The sequence below is a fragment of the Loxodonta africana genome, chromosome 19 (assembly GCF_030014295.1).
Source record: "Loxodonta africana isolate mLoxAfr1 chromosome 19, mLoxAfr1.hap2, whole genome shotgun sequence".
Lineage (NCBI taxonomy): Eukaryota > Metazoa > Chordata > Mammalia > Proboscidea > Elephantidae > Loxodonta > Loxodonta africana.
This window is the reverse complement of record NC_087360.1, coordinates 70,990,531-71,010,727: the sequence shown is the minus strand read 5'-3', so window position 1 is coordinate 71,010,727 and position 20,197 is coordinate 70,990,531. Positions and strand designations below refer to the sequence as shown.

Sequence of the window (20,197 nt, the reverse complement as noted above, 5' to 3'; positions counted from 1 at the left end):
AGCCAAGTGGAGTGCTGATTTTTAGAACATTATGGTTTATCCAAGCTACTATAGTATTTTAGAGCAAAATCTATGAATAAATGTTATTTTTTTTTTTTTGTATGTGTGTGTCTGTGCCATAAAAGCAACTTTGCAGCCCTCAAAATGTGAATTGCAGAGACTTAGAGGGCCGGCATTCCACACCCTTACACTTTGCGGCCGGCTATAACCGTGTGTCTGTTGTGGAATACCTTCTACACCATGGTGCTGACGTCCATGCCAAAGACAAAGGGTATGTGTTAAAACTTAGCTGTTTGGGGTTTATTTATACTTTTAAAAATTCCTTTTTAAATATTTTTGAAGTCTTGGATGTTTTTCCTCATTGAAAAGGTAATTCATTATAACAAAAATGTATTAAGACAACGTCCTGCATCCCACTTTGATGAGTGGCATCTGGGGTCTTAAAAGCTAGCAGGTGGCCATCTAAGATGCATCAATTGATCTTAACCCACCTGGAGCAAAGGAGAATGAAGAACACCAAAGACACGAGGAAAATATGAGCCCAGGAGAAAGAAAGGACCACATAAACCAGACACTGCATCAACCTGAGACCAGAAGAACTAGATGGTGCCCAGCTACCACCAATGACTGCCCTGGCAGGGAACACAACAGAGAATCCCTGATGGAGCAGGAGAAAAGTGGGATGTAGACCTCAAATTCTCGTAAAAAGACCAGACTTAATGGTCTGAGTGAGTCTGAGGGACCCCAGAGGTCATGGCCCCCAGACTCTCTGTTAGCCCCAAACTAAAACCATTCCCAAAGCCAACTCTTCAGACGAAGATTGGATTGGACTATGAGACATAAAATGATACTGGTGAGGAGTGTGCTTCTTAGCTCAAGTAGACACATGAGACTGTGTGGGCATCTCCTGTCTGGAGGTGAGATGAGAAAGCAGAGGGGGACAGGAGCTGGCTGAATGGTCACGGGGAATACAGGATGGAGAGAAGGAGTGTGCTATCACATTGTAGGGAGAGTAACTAAGATCATATAACAATTTGTAAATTTTTGTATGAGAAGCTGACTTGAATTGTAAACTTTCACTTAAAGCACAATTAAAAAAAAAACCCCACAGGAATTTATTCTCACAGTTCTGGAGGCTAGAAGTCTAAAGCATAAAAAAAAAAAAAAAAAAAAAAAAGGTAATGCATTAAAAAAACACTTAAAGCATTATAACAATATTGAAAGTGAAAATTACCTAACGCCCCCTCCCTAGAGATTACTACATTAAAATTTTGTACCTGATCCTCCGGATTTTGGTGAGTGCGTAGAACAGTGCACATGCTGTTATTATGCTGGTAGGGATTTTTCATACAAACGATGATGCCGTTCTCTACAGCCTGGTTTGCAATTTGCTTTTTTCACTGACCGAAAAACCAAACCAGACCCGTTGCTGCCGGGTCGATTCCGACTCATAGTGACCCTAAGGACAGGGTAGAACTGCCCCATGGGGTTTCCAAGGATTCAAACTGCCGACCTTTTCGTTAGCAGCTGAGCTCTTAACCACTGCACCATCTTGAGGAGTTGCTGGGTGGTGCCAATGGTTAAGCACTTGACTACTGGTGGAAAGGCTGGCAGTTCAAACTCACTCAGAGGCTCCAGGGAAGACAGGTGTGGCCATCTGCTTCCAAAAGATCCCAGCCTTGAAAACCCTCTGGAGCAGTTCAACTCTGCACACACGGGGGTCGCCATGAGTTAGAATCAAATCAACCGCAATTAACAATAGTATATCTTGAATGTCTTTCTTTGTCAGTACTTAATAGTTCATCGCATTTAGAATGCCAACTGCCTCCTAATTAGAGTTTAAGAGTCAGTCATCTCAAAATTGTTTGCTCCTAAGTTGAGGTAGCTAGATTGTTTTCTTACCTGACTAGAGTTTACAGTTAACATCACTGTTTTCTTTATTGAATGCTTCTCTGTTTCATGTGGATTGTGAATTTTCATTGCTCGGACCTGTGATCTTTAAACTTATGCACAGAAATCACCAATGAACTATTAGGAATTTTAAAAATAAAAACCAGAAACTAAGTAGAACCTACCTAATTTAATAATTTGAATTGAATTGTATATTTTATAAGCAAGCATACAGTTTTAATTAGGAAAGCCCAAATGGAAGAAAACAGAAAGCTGATAAAATCAGATTAATGGTTAGTTATACCTAAGATCACTTTGTAGTGTTGCTCTTTATACTACCAGGGTGAAAACATGAATTAAAACTTTGTGATGGAACTTTATTCTGTAGTTTATTTCTGTATGTATTTTAACCCAGGAAGCATAGGGTAGCTGTGAAATACGTATCCATCCCTAAGGAACTTTGGAAAAGTTTCTATATTGAAAGGAATGTTTTTTAAATTATCCTTATTTGGAAATCTTAAAGACCAGAGGGGAATTATTGCTAAGTGGTGTTCAACATAGTCGATGCCATAGAAGAATTGTATTATTTTTATTATAGGAATCATTTTAACATAAAGTGTTGTTATATGACTTTAAAATAATTTTCTTTTGTTTAGCGGCTTGGTACCCCTTCATAATGCCTGTTCATACGGACACTATGAGGTAGCCGAGCTTTTAGTAAGGCATGGCGCATCTGTAAATGTGGCAGACTTATGGAAATTTACCCCTCTACATGAAGCAGCAGCTAAAGGAAAATATGAAATCTGCAAGCTCCTTTTAAAAGTATGTAATTTTAAAAATTATAAAATATATAGTAATTGTATTTGTTGGTTATTTAAGTTAAATCGAAATACCTTTTATTCTGTTAAGTACAGTAAGTGTTGTAGAGATTGCATCCGTTTTCTGTGTTAGGGGATGTCGAAGTGTGATATCATGATACTTACATAGCTTTGAGTAGTGCCCGAAGTGCCTTTTTGAACTGAACTAACTTCAGTTCATGAAACGCCATCAAGGTAGGAAGAGGTGCCTTGCTCATCTAATATAGTACTAATATCGGAAAAAAAAATTGTACAGGGGAGAAAGAAGTTTTTTAATCAAGTTTGATTATACCTACTGGCTCTTTTATTATTGTTAGCTTACTTATTCACTCCTCATTATTAAACATTATATTATTTAATCATATACAGTAGTTTCACTCAACGTGCATCTTCTATTTTTGCCAACGTTCCCCCACTTCCCCTCCCCCCGCCCCCCGCAGGGTAGTTTTGTAAGCTCACTAAGCTTTTTTTTTTTTTTTTTTCTGTAGCAACATGTAAAAAAAAAAAAATTTGGCATAGCTGCGCTTATGAAAATACCTCATGGCGGAAGGGCATAGTTGGAAAACGAAAGTAGATGGTGCATGTTATTTGGGTAAAAATACAGTATATCTTATAATAGGAACTTAATAACAGATATTTTTAACATAAGATTTTGTTTCTCTAAACAAAGTTGTATAAATTCTTGGTATATACATGAAATAGTAAAAACTAGTAGTTATATGAAACTAATTTAATAATTTTGGGTTCTTTTTAAGTTCATGAAAGTGAAAAATGATCAGACATGTATTTATGTAGTTTTCTCTTTTTTTAGCTGAAGAAAAATTTTTTAGTTAAATATAAATAAAATTTTTCTTCTGCCACAGTTATGGTATCAAATGTCTTGAGAATAACACCGTATTTGACACTCATTTTTGTTATCACTGTTTGGTAAGAAATAAGTTTCAGGTCATTGGTTTATTTCTAATTTCCCCAGTGGGCCAATAACATTCTCTGTCAGGCCCATAATAAAAAAAAATTTGACTTGTATTTATTTTATTTCATAAGTATAGATGATTAAACTTTTTAAATCGAGTTCATTGTTAATACATTGGTAACCGATGTCATGATAGATATTAAGACTTAGACTGAAAATATTAAAAATATTGCCAAGTGTTTTTCTTGCTGGTCACGTTATGAATTAAGTGCTTTTTTCCACCTGTGTGTCTTCCACTTCTCTTTTCTTTTTCCAGATATTCCCTAAATATCTTACGTAATTAAAATCTGATCAAAATTAACATAGAGATCATTCTTAAAAGGAAAAAAGGTTTTCAAATGCAATTTGCAGTATATTATATAAAAAGTAAAAGGCAGCCAGCACCCTCCCCCTTTACCATCACATTGATCCTGAGGCTTAGGGCTTTGGCCGAGCAGTAGGCAGAAAACGTATCCAGTGTATTTCCAAGTAGAGGATTCATGAGTAGGAATTTGCAAAATACAACAGGATATTGCCTCCGTTTTTCAAAATCTTACAGAATAGTTCTCTTTCTTTGGATGACCAAAGGTGAATTAGGTAAAAACAAAACAAAGCAAAACAAAAAACCCATAAAGCTTAAGAAATGTACTACAGAAAACACAATCCTCATCTGATTTTTCTTCTCTGCAGCATGGAGCAGATCCAACCAAAAAGAACAGAGATGGAAATACACCTCTAGATTTGGTGAAAGAAGGAGACACAGATATTCAGGACTTACTGAGAGGGGACGCTGCCTTGCTGGATGCTGCCAAGAAGGGCTGCCTGGCAAGAGTGCAGAAGCTGTGTTCTCCAGAAAATATCAACTGCAGAGACACCCAGGGCAGAAACTCCACCCCTCTGCACCTGGCAGGTAAGCATCACAGGACTTCCAAATACCATTCTCCTTTCTTGAGAGACTAAAAGTTGAAAGAAAGGGTGAGCATAAAGGGTACCGATTAGTAAAATGCTTCTGACATAATTTTATATAATTTCTAATGTAAAGGCTCTTAATTATGTGATGATAATACTAGCTTTTGAAGCAAAAAGTATTAACACCTTAAAATCTTCTGGTCCTTTTATGTGTATGTATATGTGTTGTTGTTGTTGTTTTCTCTCTCTCTCCTTTTTTCCCTTGAAGCTGACGTTTTTCCCTTCTTTCATTCCGATAGCAGGCTACAATAACCTGGAAGTAGCCGAATATCTTCTGGAGCACGGAGCAGACGTTAATGCCCAAGACAAAGGCGGTTTGATTCCTCTTCATAACGCGGCGTCCTATGGGGTGAGCACCCTAAAGCTAAAGAGAACACCGCTGACACATGTGACTTCACGAGATGTAGCTACACGTGAAGTGGGCAGCTGTCTAGCCAATAGCATAATTTAACATAATTTTAATCTTTCATCCAGTGCTTTGTCTTGCCTTCCCAGTTAAACTTAAGTATCTTTTGCCGAAGGATCATACTTTTTATAGCTTTTTAGTCTCTTCACGGGATCTAGCATAATAATAGGTATGTAATGAGTGCTCAGTAATATTTATTGATAAAATAAATCGTAATTCTACCTCAAGGGGATTTTAGAAACTATAAAAGCCAGGAGGTTCCTATACCCGTTGCTATCGAGTCGATTCCGACTCATAGTGACCCTATAGAATAAAGTAGAACTGCCCCATAGGGTTTCCAAGGATCAGCTGGTAGAGTCAGCTGGTAATTCAGACTGCTGACCTCTTGATTAGCAGCCGAGCTCTTAACCACTGTGCCACTGGGCCTCTGGAAGTTCCTATATAGGCATGGAAATTATGGTTATTTATGTTTATCATCAACATCTTAAAAATGTTCAAGTGAGCTATTGATACATGTGGTTTTATAGACATTGAGTGACTAGCCAAAACCCCACAGTGGGAGTCCAGAGGCATTTTCTGAAGGCAGTATAATGTCAGTCGTCCGCTTGAGAGGAAGAGGAGTGTATTACAGTGCTTTGATATTGTTTGTTGGCACTTACTTCCTGGAAGTAGTCAAGGCCCGCCTTAGACCTGATGACTCACTGCAGTGAAATGAAATACATGTGCACGTGCTTGTCTGTTCATCCCCTTAACCACTGTCTGACTGTAAAAATCCACAGATGCCAGATTGTTCGTGCCAGCTGTTCTCGCTATTGATGAAGGCAGTTTCTAGATTTGCAAAAGACTGACAGACTATAAAGAAAATGAGACTATCCACCTTACTGTCCTAATTCCCTATTCCTGGTACCTTCCTGCTGCTCTTTATAGTGAGAACATCCCCATCTTCTCAGGCCTCCTCTGCAGAGACCAGGATTTCAGGGACAAGACAAATTTGAGTGGGAGTACTTTTATATAAGGAAAGCGAAGAATCCACTTTTGAGTTGGACATACAGAAAAGTGTACTTCCAAGTGTGCTATAAGTTAACTGAAAGTCAGCAGACGTAATAACTATACCGTGTTTTTATGTAACTCACACACATATCCACACATTTGTTTGCTACCTCACCCCCCCCCCGGTGAGGTATTTTCATAAGCGCACTATGCCAATTTTTTTTTACATGTTGCTGTAAAAAAAAAATTAGAATAGTGCGCTTATGAAAATAGCTTGAGGGTGGAGAACGCAGTTGGGAAACAAATGTAGAAGGAGCACGTTGTTTGCTTAAAAATAGAGTATTATTAATAATGGAATCCTTCTGAAACTCCAGTATCTAAAAAGTTATCTTCCCAAAGATGAATTAATCTTTTATTAGAAGTGTCCAAATTTTCTTTTAACCTTCCTTAACATAAGATTCTCAACTTCAGTGAACAATAAATATTCCTGTTGAGATAAGATCTGGAATCCGAAGAATTTGCTTAAATATTTACTGCTAAAATACTACATATACGTTTATGTGTAATCCTTTTTAAGTTATAACTACACATGTCTATCACTTGGAAGACTAATTTTCACACTTCTTAGCATGATCCTTCTCTCTATATTCCACATAGCCCTTTTGCTAAACTTCAGTTAATATTTTATAAAGCTGATGGGATCAGTAGAATTTAAATCAGAGTCCTTTAATTTCTGCATAAATCTAATGAGTAAAGATAGGTGTCCGCAATAGAGTTACAGTTCTTGACCTGATCTAATAAAGCCTGTGTTGTACTATCAACTGTATGCACTACATGGATCTGTGTGGTTTTGAATATGTCCCATACATTGTGGGTGTAGGAAAGTTCTAGGCCACCAGTCTTTTCATTTCACGGTCTTCACCGTTGTCACAAAGGGTAAATAAAGGAAAACTTGATTTGTAAAATAAGTATTTTACCTTCTCATCTCCGTTCTTCTTCTGCTGGGGGAAGTGTTGAGATGTTACTTACTGTTCTCTGTGTTATTTGGTGACCAGTGTGAGGCCAGTAGAGTTTTCAGTGGTTCTCTTTTGTGGCTAAATAGTAATATAGCATGCAGTCCGACCGTGTCTTAATCCTTGTTCCCTTCAAGCTGTCTTACCATTAACTGAATAGGTGGTATAATCCAGCCGATGTCCTGACCAGAGAGCCACTGCTTCATTTCTGTATATGTATTTCCCCACTATCAATAACCCCTGCTCTAACTCCAAGTGTCAAAAATAGTGAACATTTCATTCATTATCTCTTTTTATTTTATCCTGTTTATTATCAGATCCCCACTGCTTAGCTCTTTGAAACTGAAAGGAAACTTACTGAGGTGAGAATGAACAGGCTGTTAGAGGGCATTTGATAGGTATTTTGATCAAGCTAGTTCATGTCATCCTCTACTGAAGAGTGCCCATGAGCTCGGTAATGTGTTTGTAGCAGGCACGGTTACCTGATTGGGTGGGTGGATTATTTGAGTCACTCTAATAATCCTTCATGTATTAAACTTATAAATGAAAAAATCAAATACCTGTGAGTTAATTACTATATACTGTTATTTACTAAAACCTTTGCTTTGGTGGTATCTTGACCTTTTTTCTGATTACGTGTTTTTCACATATGCAACCCACTCCCCTTAGCAATAGCTCTCATGACACACAGTGATTCTCAGCTGGTCATAGGTGAGGTTATCCTGCCCGCTGAGAATCTCTGCTCTACTGAATAACTTTATCTAATGTAATTTGTAAACCATATAATCTATTACCAGTTACTGTATCAAATCATATTTGTCTGAGTCTCATTTAAAACACTTAACCACATATATGTTAACCAAAATACAAACATTTTAAAAGCTACTTTGACTTTCTTTTTAACGAAAACGTTGTTGTTATCGTCGTTCTTTTAGGCGTTATTGCGTCGGCTCCAACTCATAGCAACCCTGTGTACAACAGAATGAAACACTGCCCATTTCTGCACCGTACTCGCAATTGTTGCTATCTTTGACCTCGTTGTTACAGCCACTATGCTAATCCATCTCACTGAAGGTCGTCTTTTCGCTGGCCCTCTACTTTACCAAGCATGATGTCCTTCTCCAGGGACTGGTCCCTCCTGATCACACGTCCAAAGCACATGGTTCTAAAGAGCATTCTGGCTGTACAAATCTTCCAACACAGAATTTGTTCGTTCTTTTGGCAGTCCGTGGTATATTCAATATTCTTCACCAACATCATAATCCAAAGATGTCAATTCTTCTTTGTTCTTCCTTATTCATTGTCCACCTTTCACATGAATGTGAGGCAATTGATAATATCATGGACTGGGTCAGGTGCACCTTAATCCTCAAAGTGACCTCTTTGCTTTTCAACACTTTAAAGAGGTCTTTTGCAGCGGATTTGCCCAATGCAATACGTTGTTTGATATCTTGATGGCTGCTTCCATGGGCATTGATTGTGGATCCAAGTAAAATGAAATCTTTGACAACTTCAATCTTTTCTCCATTTTCCATGATGTTGCTTAATGGTCCAGTTGTGAGGATATTTGTTTTCTTTATGTTGAGGTGTAATCCATACTAAAAGCTGTAGTCTTTGATCTTCATCAGTAAGTGCTTCAAGTCCTCTTCACTTTCAGCAAGCAAGGTTGTGTCATTTGCATATCACAGGTCGTTAATGAGTCTTCCTTGTATCCTGATGCCCCGTTCTTCTTCATAAAGTCCAGCTTCATGTATTATTTGCTCAGCATACAGATTGAATAGGTATGGTGAAAGGATGCAACCCTGACACACACCTGTCCTGATTTTAAACCACCCAGTATCCTCTTGTTCTGTTTGAACAACTGCGTCTTGGTCTGTGTACCACATATGCACACATGCACACTATGTTCCACGCGAGCACATTGAAGTGTTCTGGAATTCTCGTTCTTTGCAATGTTATCCATAATTTGTTATGATCCACGCAGTCAAGTGCCTTTGCATAGTCATTAAAACACAGGTAAACATCTTTCTCGTATTCCTTGATTTCAGCCAGGGTCTGTCTGACATCAGCAATGATATTCCTCATTCCATGTCCTCTTCTGAATCTGGCTTCAATTTCTGGTGGTTCCCTGTTGATGTACTGCTGCAACCATTTTTAAATTATCTTCAGCAAAATTTTACTTGCCTGTGATATTTATGATATTCAATAATTTCCACATTCTGTTGGATCACCTTTCTTTGGAATGGGCACAAATATGGATCTCTTCCAGTTGGTTGGCCAAGTAGCTGTCTTTGAAATTTCTTGTCACAGATGTATGAGTGCATCCAGTGTTGCACGCACTGGTTTGTTGAAACATCTTAATTGATATTCCGTCAATTCCTGGAGCCTTGTTTTTCACCAGTGCCTTCAGTGCAGCTTGGACTTCATTCATTAACATCAGTTCTTGATCATATGCTACCTCTTGAACAGACGGATATGGATAGAGAAACAAGTGGTTAGGTGATTTGATTTTATTTGACTGGTTAATAATTATTGGCCTGTATAACTTAGCATTTCTAATTTCCTGGTTCATATGTTTATTTAGGGAAACTATGAGGAAAGATAAATAATACTTAGGGTACTTGAGATGGATTAAGGCAGCAACAGCAATCAATTCTTTTTGGTACAGTGACTGTGTATTACTTCCATCTTTTGATGCCTCCTACTTCATTCAATATTTTGCCCATAAAATCCTTCAGTATTCCAACTCAAGACTTGAATTTTTTCTTCAGTTCTTTCAGCTTGAGAAATGCCCAGGGTGTTCTTCCTTTTTGGTTTCTAACTCAGATCTTTGCACATTTCATTGTAATACTTTGTCTTTTCAAGCCACCCTTTGAAGTCTTCTGTTCATCTATTTTATGTCATTATTTCTTCCATTCACTTTAGGTACTCTGTGTTCAAGAGCAAGTTTCAGAGTCTCTTCTGACATCCATTTTGGTCCTTTCTTTCTTTCCTGTCTTTTTAATGACCTTTTGCTTTCTTCATGCACAATGTCCTTTATGTCATCCCACAACTCCTCTGGTCTTCGGGGATTGGTGTTCAGTGTGTCAAATCTATTTCTGAGATGGTCTCTAAATTCGGGTGGGATATACTCAAGGTGGCGTAGTGGTTAAGTGCTACAGATGCTAACCAAGAGGTCAGCAGTTCAAATCCACCAGGCCCTCCTTGGAAACTCTATGGGGCAGTTCTGCTCTGTCCTGTAGGGTCGCTATGAGTCGGAATCGACTCGACAGCACTGGGTTAGTGGGTTTATACTCAAGTCGTACTTTGGTTCTCATGGATTCTTGTTCTAATATTCTTCAGCTTCAACTTGAACTTGCATATGAGCAATTGATGGTCTGTTCCACAGTCGGCCCCTGGCCTTGTTCTGAGTGATGATGTTGAGTTTCTCTGTCACCTTTCCACAGATGTAATTGATTTGATTCCCGTGTATTTCATCCGGTGAGGTCCATGTATATAGCTGCTGTTTATGTTGTTGAAAAAAAGTTATTTTCAATGAATAGGTCATTGGTCTTACAGAATTCTATCATGGGATCTCCGGCGTAGTTTCTGTCACTGAGGCCATATTTTCCAACTACTGATCCTTCTTCTTTGTTTCCTTTCTTATTCCAATCAGCAGTAATTATCAATGCATCTTGATTGCATGTTTGATCAATTTCAGACCGCTGAAGCTGGTGAAAATCTTCAGTTTCTTCATCTTTTGCCCTAGTAGTTGGTGCATAAATTTGAATAGTAGTCATATTAATTGGTCTTCCTTGTATCTTCATGGATATTATCCTATTACTGACAGTGTTGTACTTGAAATCATGTTCAAAAAGAAGATCTTGAACTGTTCTTTTTGACAATGAATGCAATGCCATTCTTCTTCAATTTGTCATTCCTGGCAGAGTAGACCATATGGTCATCTAACTAAAAATGGCCAATACCAGTCCATCTCAGCTCACTAATGCCTAGGATATTAATATTTATGCATTCCCTTTCATTTTTGACAACTTCCAATTTTCCTAGATTCTTACTTCGTACATTCCACATTCTGATTATTAATGGATGTTTGCAGCTATTTCTTCCCATTATGAGTTGTGCCACATCAGCAAATGAAGGTCCCAAAAGCTTCACTCCATCCACGTCATTAAGGTCAACTCTGCTTTGAGGAGGCAGCTCTTCCTTAGTCATGTTTTGAGTGTCTTCCAACCTGAGGGCCTCATCTTCTGGCACTGTATCAGACAATATTCCACTGCTATTCATAAGGTTTTCACTGGCCAGTTTTTCAGAAGTAGATCACCAAGTTCTTCTTCCTAGTCTGTCTTAGTCTGGAGGCTTCACTGTAACTTGTCCACCATGGGTGACCCTGCTGGTATTTGAAATACTGGTGTCATAGCTTCCAGCATCACAGCAACGCACAAGCCACCACAGTACAACAAACTCACAAACGGTGGAAAACACAGGTAGAGCGATGAATCATCTTTTTGTTGAAGAAACTTCTAAAAATGATGAGAATACAGATATAGAGAGTGTGAAATGTTAAATAAAAAGAAGTATACATGATAGTTTTTTCAGATGATCTCATTCTTAATGGTCTGCCTCTTTTTGTTTTCCTCAGCATGTGGACATAGCAGCATTATTGATAAAATACAACACATGTGTAAATGCAACAGATAAGTGGGCATTTACTCCTCTTCACGAAGCAGCCCAAAAAGGAAGGACACAGTTATGTGCTCTGCTCCTAGCACACGGTGCAGACCCGACCATGAAGAACCAGGAAGGTCAGACACCTTTAGACCTGGCAACAGTAAGTCTTCATTTCGGAACGTTCAGTGTTACTCATCATACTTCCAAAGATGACATTAAATTTTAGGAGTTAGCAGATTTGTCTTTCTACTACTTATTTCACTTAGAATAAGAACAAATTTCCTTCTGAAAAATACTTTAAGTTCATACTTTAACTTATGTATCATAAAATATAATTTAAAACTCTAGTAGGTTAACTTCATTTTTTTGGCCATACTTGGTGAAAACATGAATCACAGAAAGACACATTTCTAAAGCATATCCTCAAAGAGGAGCCCTGGTGGTGCAGTGGTTAAGAGCTCGGCTGCTAACCAAGAGGTCGGCAGTTTGAATCCACCAGCCACTCCTTGGAAACCCGATGGGGTAGTTCTACTCTGTCCTGTAGGGTTGCTATGAGTCGGAATTGACTCAGTGACACCGGGTGGTGGTGGTGGATCTTCAAAGAATTACATTTAGTAAAATACCTACACCATTCGCGTTCGATCTGATATTCTAGTCCAAATGATGTTCGTAGTCATCTGCCTGAGCCTATGAGATTGTGGTACAAACAATTAAGTGCCCAACTACTAGCTGAAAGGTTGGCATTTTGAACTCTCCAGAGACACCTCAAAAGACAGGCCTGGCAATATGGTTCCAGAAGGACACAATCTTGAACTCTGTGGAGTAGTTCTGTTCCGCACATACAGGGTCACCCTGAGTCAGAATAAACTTGATGGTAACTTACAACATGCAATTTTCAAAGAAAAATGAACTTCTGGGAAGTGTATTATTCTTAGGAAGATGGACAAGTAGACTGATATACTATAGAAATACTGCCATGAAATGGTGTTTGACTGGAAAATTAAACAGCACCATCTTTCTTGAACTTTCTAAAAATCAAAGAGTTACTGTACTGTCACAATAATTTATAATTTTTTAAGCCAGAAGTTTTTTTTTTTCCTCCAAATTACATTCTATTTGATACATCTATTGCTGAGTAGCAAAGTATCCCAAAACACTTAATGGCTTAAGATAATAATGATTCATTTTTTTCTCGAAATTCTGTACACTGTTTAGGAGATTCTTAAGCTGGTCCCACCTGTGCAGTTGCGTTCAGCCGGTGACCAGGGCAGGAACAGCCCAGGTGGCTTTACTGTTATGCCTGGGGCCTTGGCAGAGATGGCTAGAAGGGTGGGACCATGTGATGTTCCATCATTTATGGTACGGTCACAGTAACGCTGGAGTTACCTCGCAGGAGGTTTGCATCAGGAGAGAGAAAGCAGAAACTGCCATTCCTCTTCAAAGCTAAGCCTGGAGCCGACATGCCGTCACTTTCACCACAGTCTGTTGCCCAGACAAGTCATGTGGCCCAGATTTCAGGGATAGGGAAATAGAGCCCATCTTTGAAAAAAGAAGCAAAACTTTTGTGGCCATCTTCAAAATCTTTAACCTACCACAGTCTACCCTTTGGCTGCAAATTCTCTACATGTCTCGTACATTCAAAATACACTCTCCCCACTCCCAAAACCCCCAAAGTCTCATCCAGCTGTAGCATCAAGATCAAAGTCCAGACTCTCATGTTCTACGTCTAAACTGGATGTAGACGAGCTTCCTCAGTGCATTTCTTCAGATGCAGTTGCCCAAATACAGCTCCTCTCAATGAAAAACCCTTTAAACTAAAAGACAAGTTATCTCCCCACACAAAAACAACATGGATTGGCCAACTCCAAAGACGTAACGAAAGGCAGATAGCTGTTACTAACTAGTGGCGATTCTGAAATCCAGCCAGGCACATGTTATCAGGGCTGCGTGTTCTAAAGTCAGGGAATGGTCCTTGATTAAAGCTCAGTTTTGCTTCCAGAGTGTGGTTTTCCTTAGCTCTTGGCTATGTCCTCTGTGACATCCTTCTCTTTCCATAAGAAACGACCCATATTTATAGTTAAGTAGCTTTTTTAGCCTTCTCCTAGAAACTTGGAAATCCTGAGACCAGGGAGCCCTGTTGGTGCAGTGGTTAAGAGCTTAGCTGCTAACCAAAAGGTGGGCAGTTTGAACCCAGCAACCATTCCTTGGAAATTCTATGGGGCAGTTCTGCTCTGTCCTATAGGGTTGCTATGAGTTGGAATCGACTCAACTGCAGTGGGTTTACCGGTTTTGATTTTCATTTGGACCTACCTCTGTCCCTCTTAGTCCAAACCGCTGTAACTCCTTCATAAAATATGTGGGTTTCTCATGTGTCAAGTTATACAGTATGCCATGAAACAAAGCCAAAACCACAAGCCTCACTGAGACAAATCCCTCTCTATTTTGGATTGAACTCAGGTGCTGTGGGACAGTGCCCTTAAGATTCTTAAAAGCTCTCTCATCTACCTGAGATAGTTCACAAGGCATCACCTTTAAGATCTTGTTAAGATTTTCAAAGTCTTAACAAGAGGTAATACATCCGTACATTTGATTTTTGCTATGAGGCCGTGTTTTATTGGCAGCACCCTGGATTGGATCTTTGCCCTGAGGCTGTTTGCTTATTTTGAGAAACTTTTGCTCGTGGAGAGGCTGGGAAGGCTGAATAATTTTACTTTCCAAACTAGCAAGTCCTGGGATGAAAATATTTTTTCAAAGGGAACTAAATCGTTCCTTTCTTAGTTCATTTCTTTCTTCCTGTATGCTATTATGGGCAGATAAAACAAGCCAGTTGGCATGTTCAGCATTCTTCCTGGAAATCTCCTTAGCCAAATCCATAAGTTTATGAAGCCCATTTTCTGTTTTCCTTGATACTGCAGGTGACAGTGTTGCCAAACCTAGTACACCACAGGAGTCTCCCTTACTCTAGCATTCAACACCAGTTGCCTTTCTTCCCATCTCCGTTAACAGTCACCATGCCAGCCAGATCACCCAGGCTAGCCCAAACTTCCCTACAGCATGGTGGAGGCTTCTAAGAGAGAAAGCAGAAGCTTCCAGTCCTCACTTGTCTTAATGCTTGGCTCAAATGTCTCGGAACATCATTTCCTGTGCATTCTGTTGGTCAGAGCAACCCAAGGGCAACCCAGATGCAAGGAGGGCAAATAGATGCAACCTTTTGATGGGAGGAGAGGTGTGAAGATACAGAGACAGAGGAATTGACTGGCTGTCTCCCATATACTTTAACAGCAATTATTCCCGATACTTGTAAACTGTAAAGTTATTGAATAAGCTAGCCACATGAGGGTGCTATACCTTTAAAAAATTTCACCAGATTTTAATATACATTAAATTATTAAATGTGCACTAAATAACCAAACAAAATTTATCATAGGTGTTTAAGCATAAACAAAGCATAATATGGAAACCCCTGCTAAAGGAGAGAGTGAGAGTAACACCCTGAAATGTGTTTTTTTTTTTTTTTTAATGAAAGATGAAGTATAAAAAATCATACATTTTCTGCAGTTCGACCTGCTAAAACTACTGAGACTCTTTGGAGCTGTGGATTGAAAAAGGAAAGAGAAACTCAGTAGGGAAATAATGAGGCACACATTAAAGAAAACATTCACAAAGCATTTGCTACTTAGTGAAAAACTTAACTTTTTAAAAATGTGCTATTTTTGTGTATATGTAGGTGTTCTGTTTTTGTTTTTGTTTTTTAGGCTGACGATATCAGAGCTCTGCTAATAGACGCCATGCCCCCAGAGGCCTTACCTACCTGTTTTAAACCACAGGCCACTGTAGTGAGCGCCTCTCTGATGTCACCGGCACCCACGCCCTCCTGCCTGTCTGCTGCCAGCAGCATAGATAACCTCACTGGTCCTCTAGCCGAACTGGCAGTAGGAGGGGCATCCAATGCAGGGGATGGCGCAGCTGGCGCCGAAAGGAAGGAGGGGGAAGGTGAGTATGTCCTGTGAAAACTTACTTGTTTTAATGAAACAAATTCGTGTTTTTCCTTCAGTAATTATTGAGTACTTCACTTAAAAACATCCTGTCTGTAAGTAACTTTTCCTATACCCAACATCTTATAAGAGCAGATACTTCATCATAGGTGGCTGCCCAGTCCCTTGGTATCTACATTGTTCTCATTTGTGTGTATCCCACTACATCTGTTTTTAACCCTAGTATCTCAATGAACTCTTAACTGAGTCTTATTACTGATATTGTATCAGAAAAAAACTGAGGTCATTTAAGGAACGAAAACTAAAAAAATAGTTGGTGTATTTGTTTTTTTTATGTAACTCTGAAGTATTTTATTAAAACCATTAGATTATGTCCTATAATATTAGAATTAAAATGAATACTGATTTGATGAAGCACTCTGCTTTCACTTCTCAATCAAATTCAGATATAACCTGAGATGTTTGGGTTCAATTTTTTCTGGATTATTTTACGCTGTGTAAAATCATCTACATAGCCAAGGGTGTCAGAGCCATGCCTTTAAATAGATACCGAAACTTTCTATAAAAAACAACACAGTTCTTCCTGAGAAACTTAAATATATTTCTGTTGTAGTTGTAGGTCTTGACATGAATATCAGCCAATTCCTAAAAAGCCTTGGCCTTGAACACCTTCGGGATATCTTTGAAACAGAACAGGTAAACTGTCTTGATATATTTGAGTCTTTTAGATTAAATATTATGAGCTATTAATTACCATTCATTATTTCTTTTTTGCCTCTTAGCAGCTAGTTTGAAACCTACCACAAATTTCTAAATAAGTCAGGAGTCCAGTATTTTATACTTCTTCCCAAAATTGTCTAACAGATAAAAAAAAAAAAAGATTGTTAATTATTATTTTATCTTTAAAAAGTAGTCTGATTTTATAGGTTTTATACATTTAAAAACTTAAGCCATAAAACCATCTCATTTGGTTATTTAGTTTCCAGAAAGTATTGGTATTTATTCATCTTATTATTTAAAATCAATGAGAAATTTTTATATTATTTTGCAGAAGAAATTTTCTATTAAATTTTAAAGCAAAGTATACCTTTTTTAAATCACCCCTTTATGAAGTTTCTGTTGTAGTCTAAAATAGTGTTGAACCAGAACTTGGCCATACACTCAAATACACCCATCCTATTTTCACGTACATCTTAAATATCGGAAACCCTGGTGGTGTAGTGGTTAAGTGCCACGGCTACCAACAGAAGGGTCGGCAGTTCAGATCCGCCAGTTGCCCCTTGGAAACTCTATGGGGCAGTTCTACTCTGTCCTATAGGGTCACTATGAGTCAGAATCGACTCAACGGCACTGGGTTTGGTTTTTTTGGTTTATCTTAAATGTCTATGAAGGTCTGAGTATGGAGTCACGCATAGGACATTTTAAAATTAGGATCCTCTGTCATTCTGTTTTTATACAGGATAATAAGTTTTTAGACCTTGATGTTACTGATATCCATGGAATCCTAGTCCGGGAATGGTCTTTAGAAATCATTATATCATTTTAACTTAAACTGTGTCAAAATCTATCCCCCCCATGTAAAATCTATTGGTCTTAAAAACCGAACAACCAATTGCGGTTGACAGGTTTACCCTATTCTGCATAGAAATCAAATCTGTATTTTATGAACATACTAGTTTCTAGGGCTGCCATAACGAATTACCACAAACTTGGGGGCTTAAAAATCACAGAAATTTAGTCTCTCACAGTTCTGGAGGCCAGAAGTCTTAAGTCAAAATGTTGACAGGGCCACACTCCCTATAGACGCTCTCGTGCAGGGCGTGCCACTCTGTTCCACGTCTCTTCTAGCTTCTGGCGGTTGCGGCTTCCTTAGTTGTGGCCACATCACTCTAATTTCTGATTGCATCTTCACATGGCCCAACTGCCCGACTTCTCCTTTGTGGGTCTCTTGTAAGGAAGGACACTTGCATTGGACATAAGGCCCACCCAGATGACCCAGGATAATCTCCTCATCTCAAGACCCTTAACCCAATTACATCTGCAAAGACCATTTGTCCAAGGAAGTTACTGTTCACAGGTTATGGGGATTGGGATGTAGACACATCTTTTTGGAGGCCAGCATTCGGCAGTACAACGTAATACAGCCAGTCATGTATTTTAAGACCTAGTCAGCTTCTATGGATTTACCCTTTCAATCAGCCACCCACCCACCCCTACAAAACTCTATTTTAGGAAAATTACCTACTTTCTTCAACCATTCTTTATATGGCATAGTTTTTAAATTCTTCACTTGGCCTGTTTGTCCCCTTCTGGCTTCTTTGTGGGCTTTTTGTATATCTGGAGTTAATTAAAAACCCCAGGTCTTTTTCATTGGTTGTATTGTCAAGATTTTATTTTGCCTTTTCCTTATTTTTTTCCTACTTAAATGAATTTCTACTTAAAATGTTTATTTTGGTTCATCTTTAAGGCTTTTAATGGTAAAAAGAGTTGAGTAGAAATAGCACTAGACTAAAAGTAGACCTTGATTCTGATTATTTTCTCCTAGTTACTAACTGTATAACTTTGGGTCAGACATTTAGCCTATCACGTCTCTTACCTATAAAATATAGTAATGCCTGCAAATGTCCAGATAGTTAAAATACCCAGCCACACCGTGCCTCTTTGCCAACTTTAAGCACCAGACGTGATGTTCTGTCTGGCAATGAGGACTTACAGACTGCTGTAATAATTTCCTTTTCCTTTAAGCTTCCCCTACCATTTACTCACCCTCTAGTTTAGAGATTTCTTATGAGAATGTTTTAAACAGTAGGAATCCTTTTTCCTGTTCCCTCCCTCAAGATACTAAAGCTGTTTTAGAAGCACCGTCCTCTGCCGTAGCCGTATCCCAGCCACATCCCTTTCTCCCAAATCACATCCACGGTAATGGTGAACTTTCACACATACCTTTTGTAATAAGCCAGAGACCCTAATTCAAACAAGTAACTTCAATGAACTATTCCAAGTTTTTCTAAGAACTTCAGGTTCCACTCTATCTAGTATCCGTAAGTCAGTTTTTATCATAATTTTATGTTTTATTTCTTGTTTTATACCTTATATATTCTATTTACCACTAATTGTCTGGTATCCATGAGTCAGTTTTTACCATAAGTTTGCATTTTATTTCTTGTTTTATACCTTATATATTCTGTTCACCACTGATGTCCTGTGGCATGTTTATTTCATTTTCTTGATTTTAATATTTGAGTCTCATAGTCAGTCCCTTTGACAGCTTATACTGGTTTTGTCAGTTTTGTTGTTATCTTTTTCATTACAGTATTTTTCTTTTTGCCGGAATTATTTCTTTATCCTTTTCTTCGTCAATATTTTGACTATGCCATTTAATGTATATTACCTAGCATAGTTCCTTTCCTCCGTCAGACAAATGATATTACCTTTCTTTGTATTGAACTGTGTTTGACTGTCTTCTGGCCCAATCATTAAGCAATTTTGTATTTCAATCGCAACTGTGATTTTGACTAGCCTTCTGTTACAGAGTGATACGTTCGGTAACCCTCCATAACCTGCCTTTTGAATCGCTGCCATCAACCTTCTGTATCAGGCCAGCATATAACGTGATGATGGTCAGAATACTTGTGTAGGGGGAAGGAGTGAGAGGCGCATCCCGTGTACCCACTTCATTCATGTCTGCTTAGCTCTAGTCAGGGAGTCGTTCTGTTTCCTGTGATGCTTTCACGCAGAATGTCTTAGTGCTGCTGTGTCTGCTTGTGGATACTTCTCTCCCGGTGTGGTGAAGAATAGTTATTTTATTTCTGGTCCCAGGATAACTTGTCTCAGGCCATCATAGTCTCACCTCTTATGCTTCACAGCTATGCATCAGTCTCTTTAACTAAATTGTGTTGTTTGATATACACACTTGGCTGAGTTCTGTATCAAATGATTTATGCCTGTCTTTGGTAGATAATTAGATATAATACCAGTTTCCTTACTAGAACACTTTTTCTATGAGAAAGGCAGATTCGACTTACATTGGAATTCATGGAACATAAATAGTATGACTTGGAAAACTGCTTGTTGACTTACTATCATCCTATATATTTTCATGGAAAGTAACCGCATAAATTCAGCTTCAAATTCCTGCAGATAAAGGCTGGAGCTCTACTTAAGGTGATTGTGAACATGATTATAAAGTTAATTCTAATTACTGTTACTCCAGCCTGCAACCTTTGAAGCCGAAGCAAAAGAAAGGCCTGTTGCACAAAAGCTCAGATTTTCTCTCCCCATCCCAGGAAAAGGGAACGAGTTCAGGGACCAAGAGCCAGCCCCTCTGGAAGCAACGTTTGCTTTCTATGCAAGATGATTCGAGTGATACACAGAAAGCGCCTTTATTCTGAAGATTGTCTTTTATATTAATGTGTGCTAGATATAAATAAGTGGCCCGCCAAATGTGATTCCCTGGA

General features: G+C 38.6%; 1 protein-coding gene across 1 annotated transcript in view; it reads left to right on the top strand.

Annotated features, from left to right (window-relative positions):
- The window catches only part of TNKS (tankyrase), a 201,564-nt gene that overhangs the window by 152,162 nt on the left and 29,205 nt on the right, over positions 1-20,197 (top strand). The window contains exons 14-20 of the mRNA XM_003412556.4: positions 126-271; positions 2,547-2,712; positions 4,390-4,609; positions 4,908-5,017; positions 11,717-11,905; positions 15,501-15,738; positions 16,354-16,436. Of these exons, the coding sequence (XP_003412604.3) occupies positions 126-271; positions 2,547-2,712; positions 4,390-4,609; positions 4,908-5,017; positions 11,717-11,905; positions 15,501-15,738; positions 16,354-16,436 (1,152 nt within the window). The remainder of the gene's footprint in view (positions 1-125; positions 272-2,546; positions 2,713-4,389; positions 4,610-4,907; positions 5,018-11,716; positions 11,906-15,500; positions 15,739-16,353; positions 16,437-20,197) is intronic.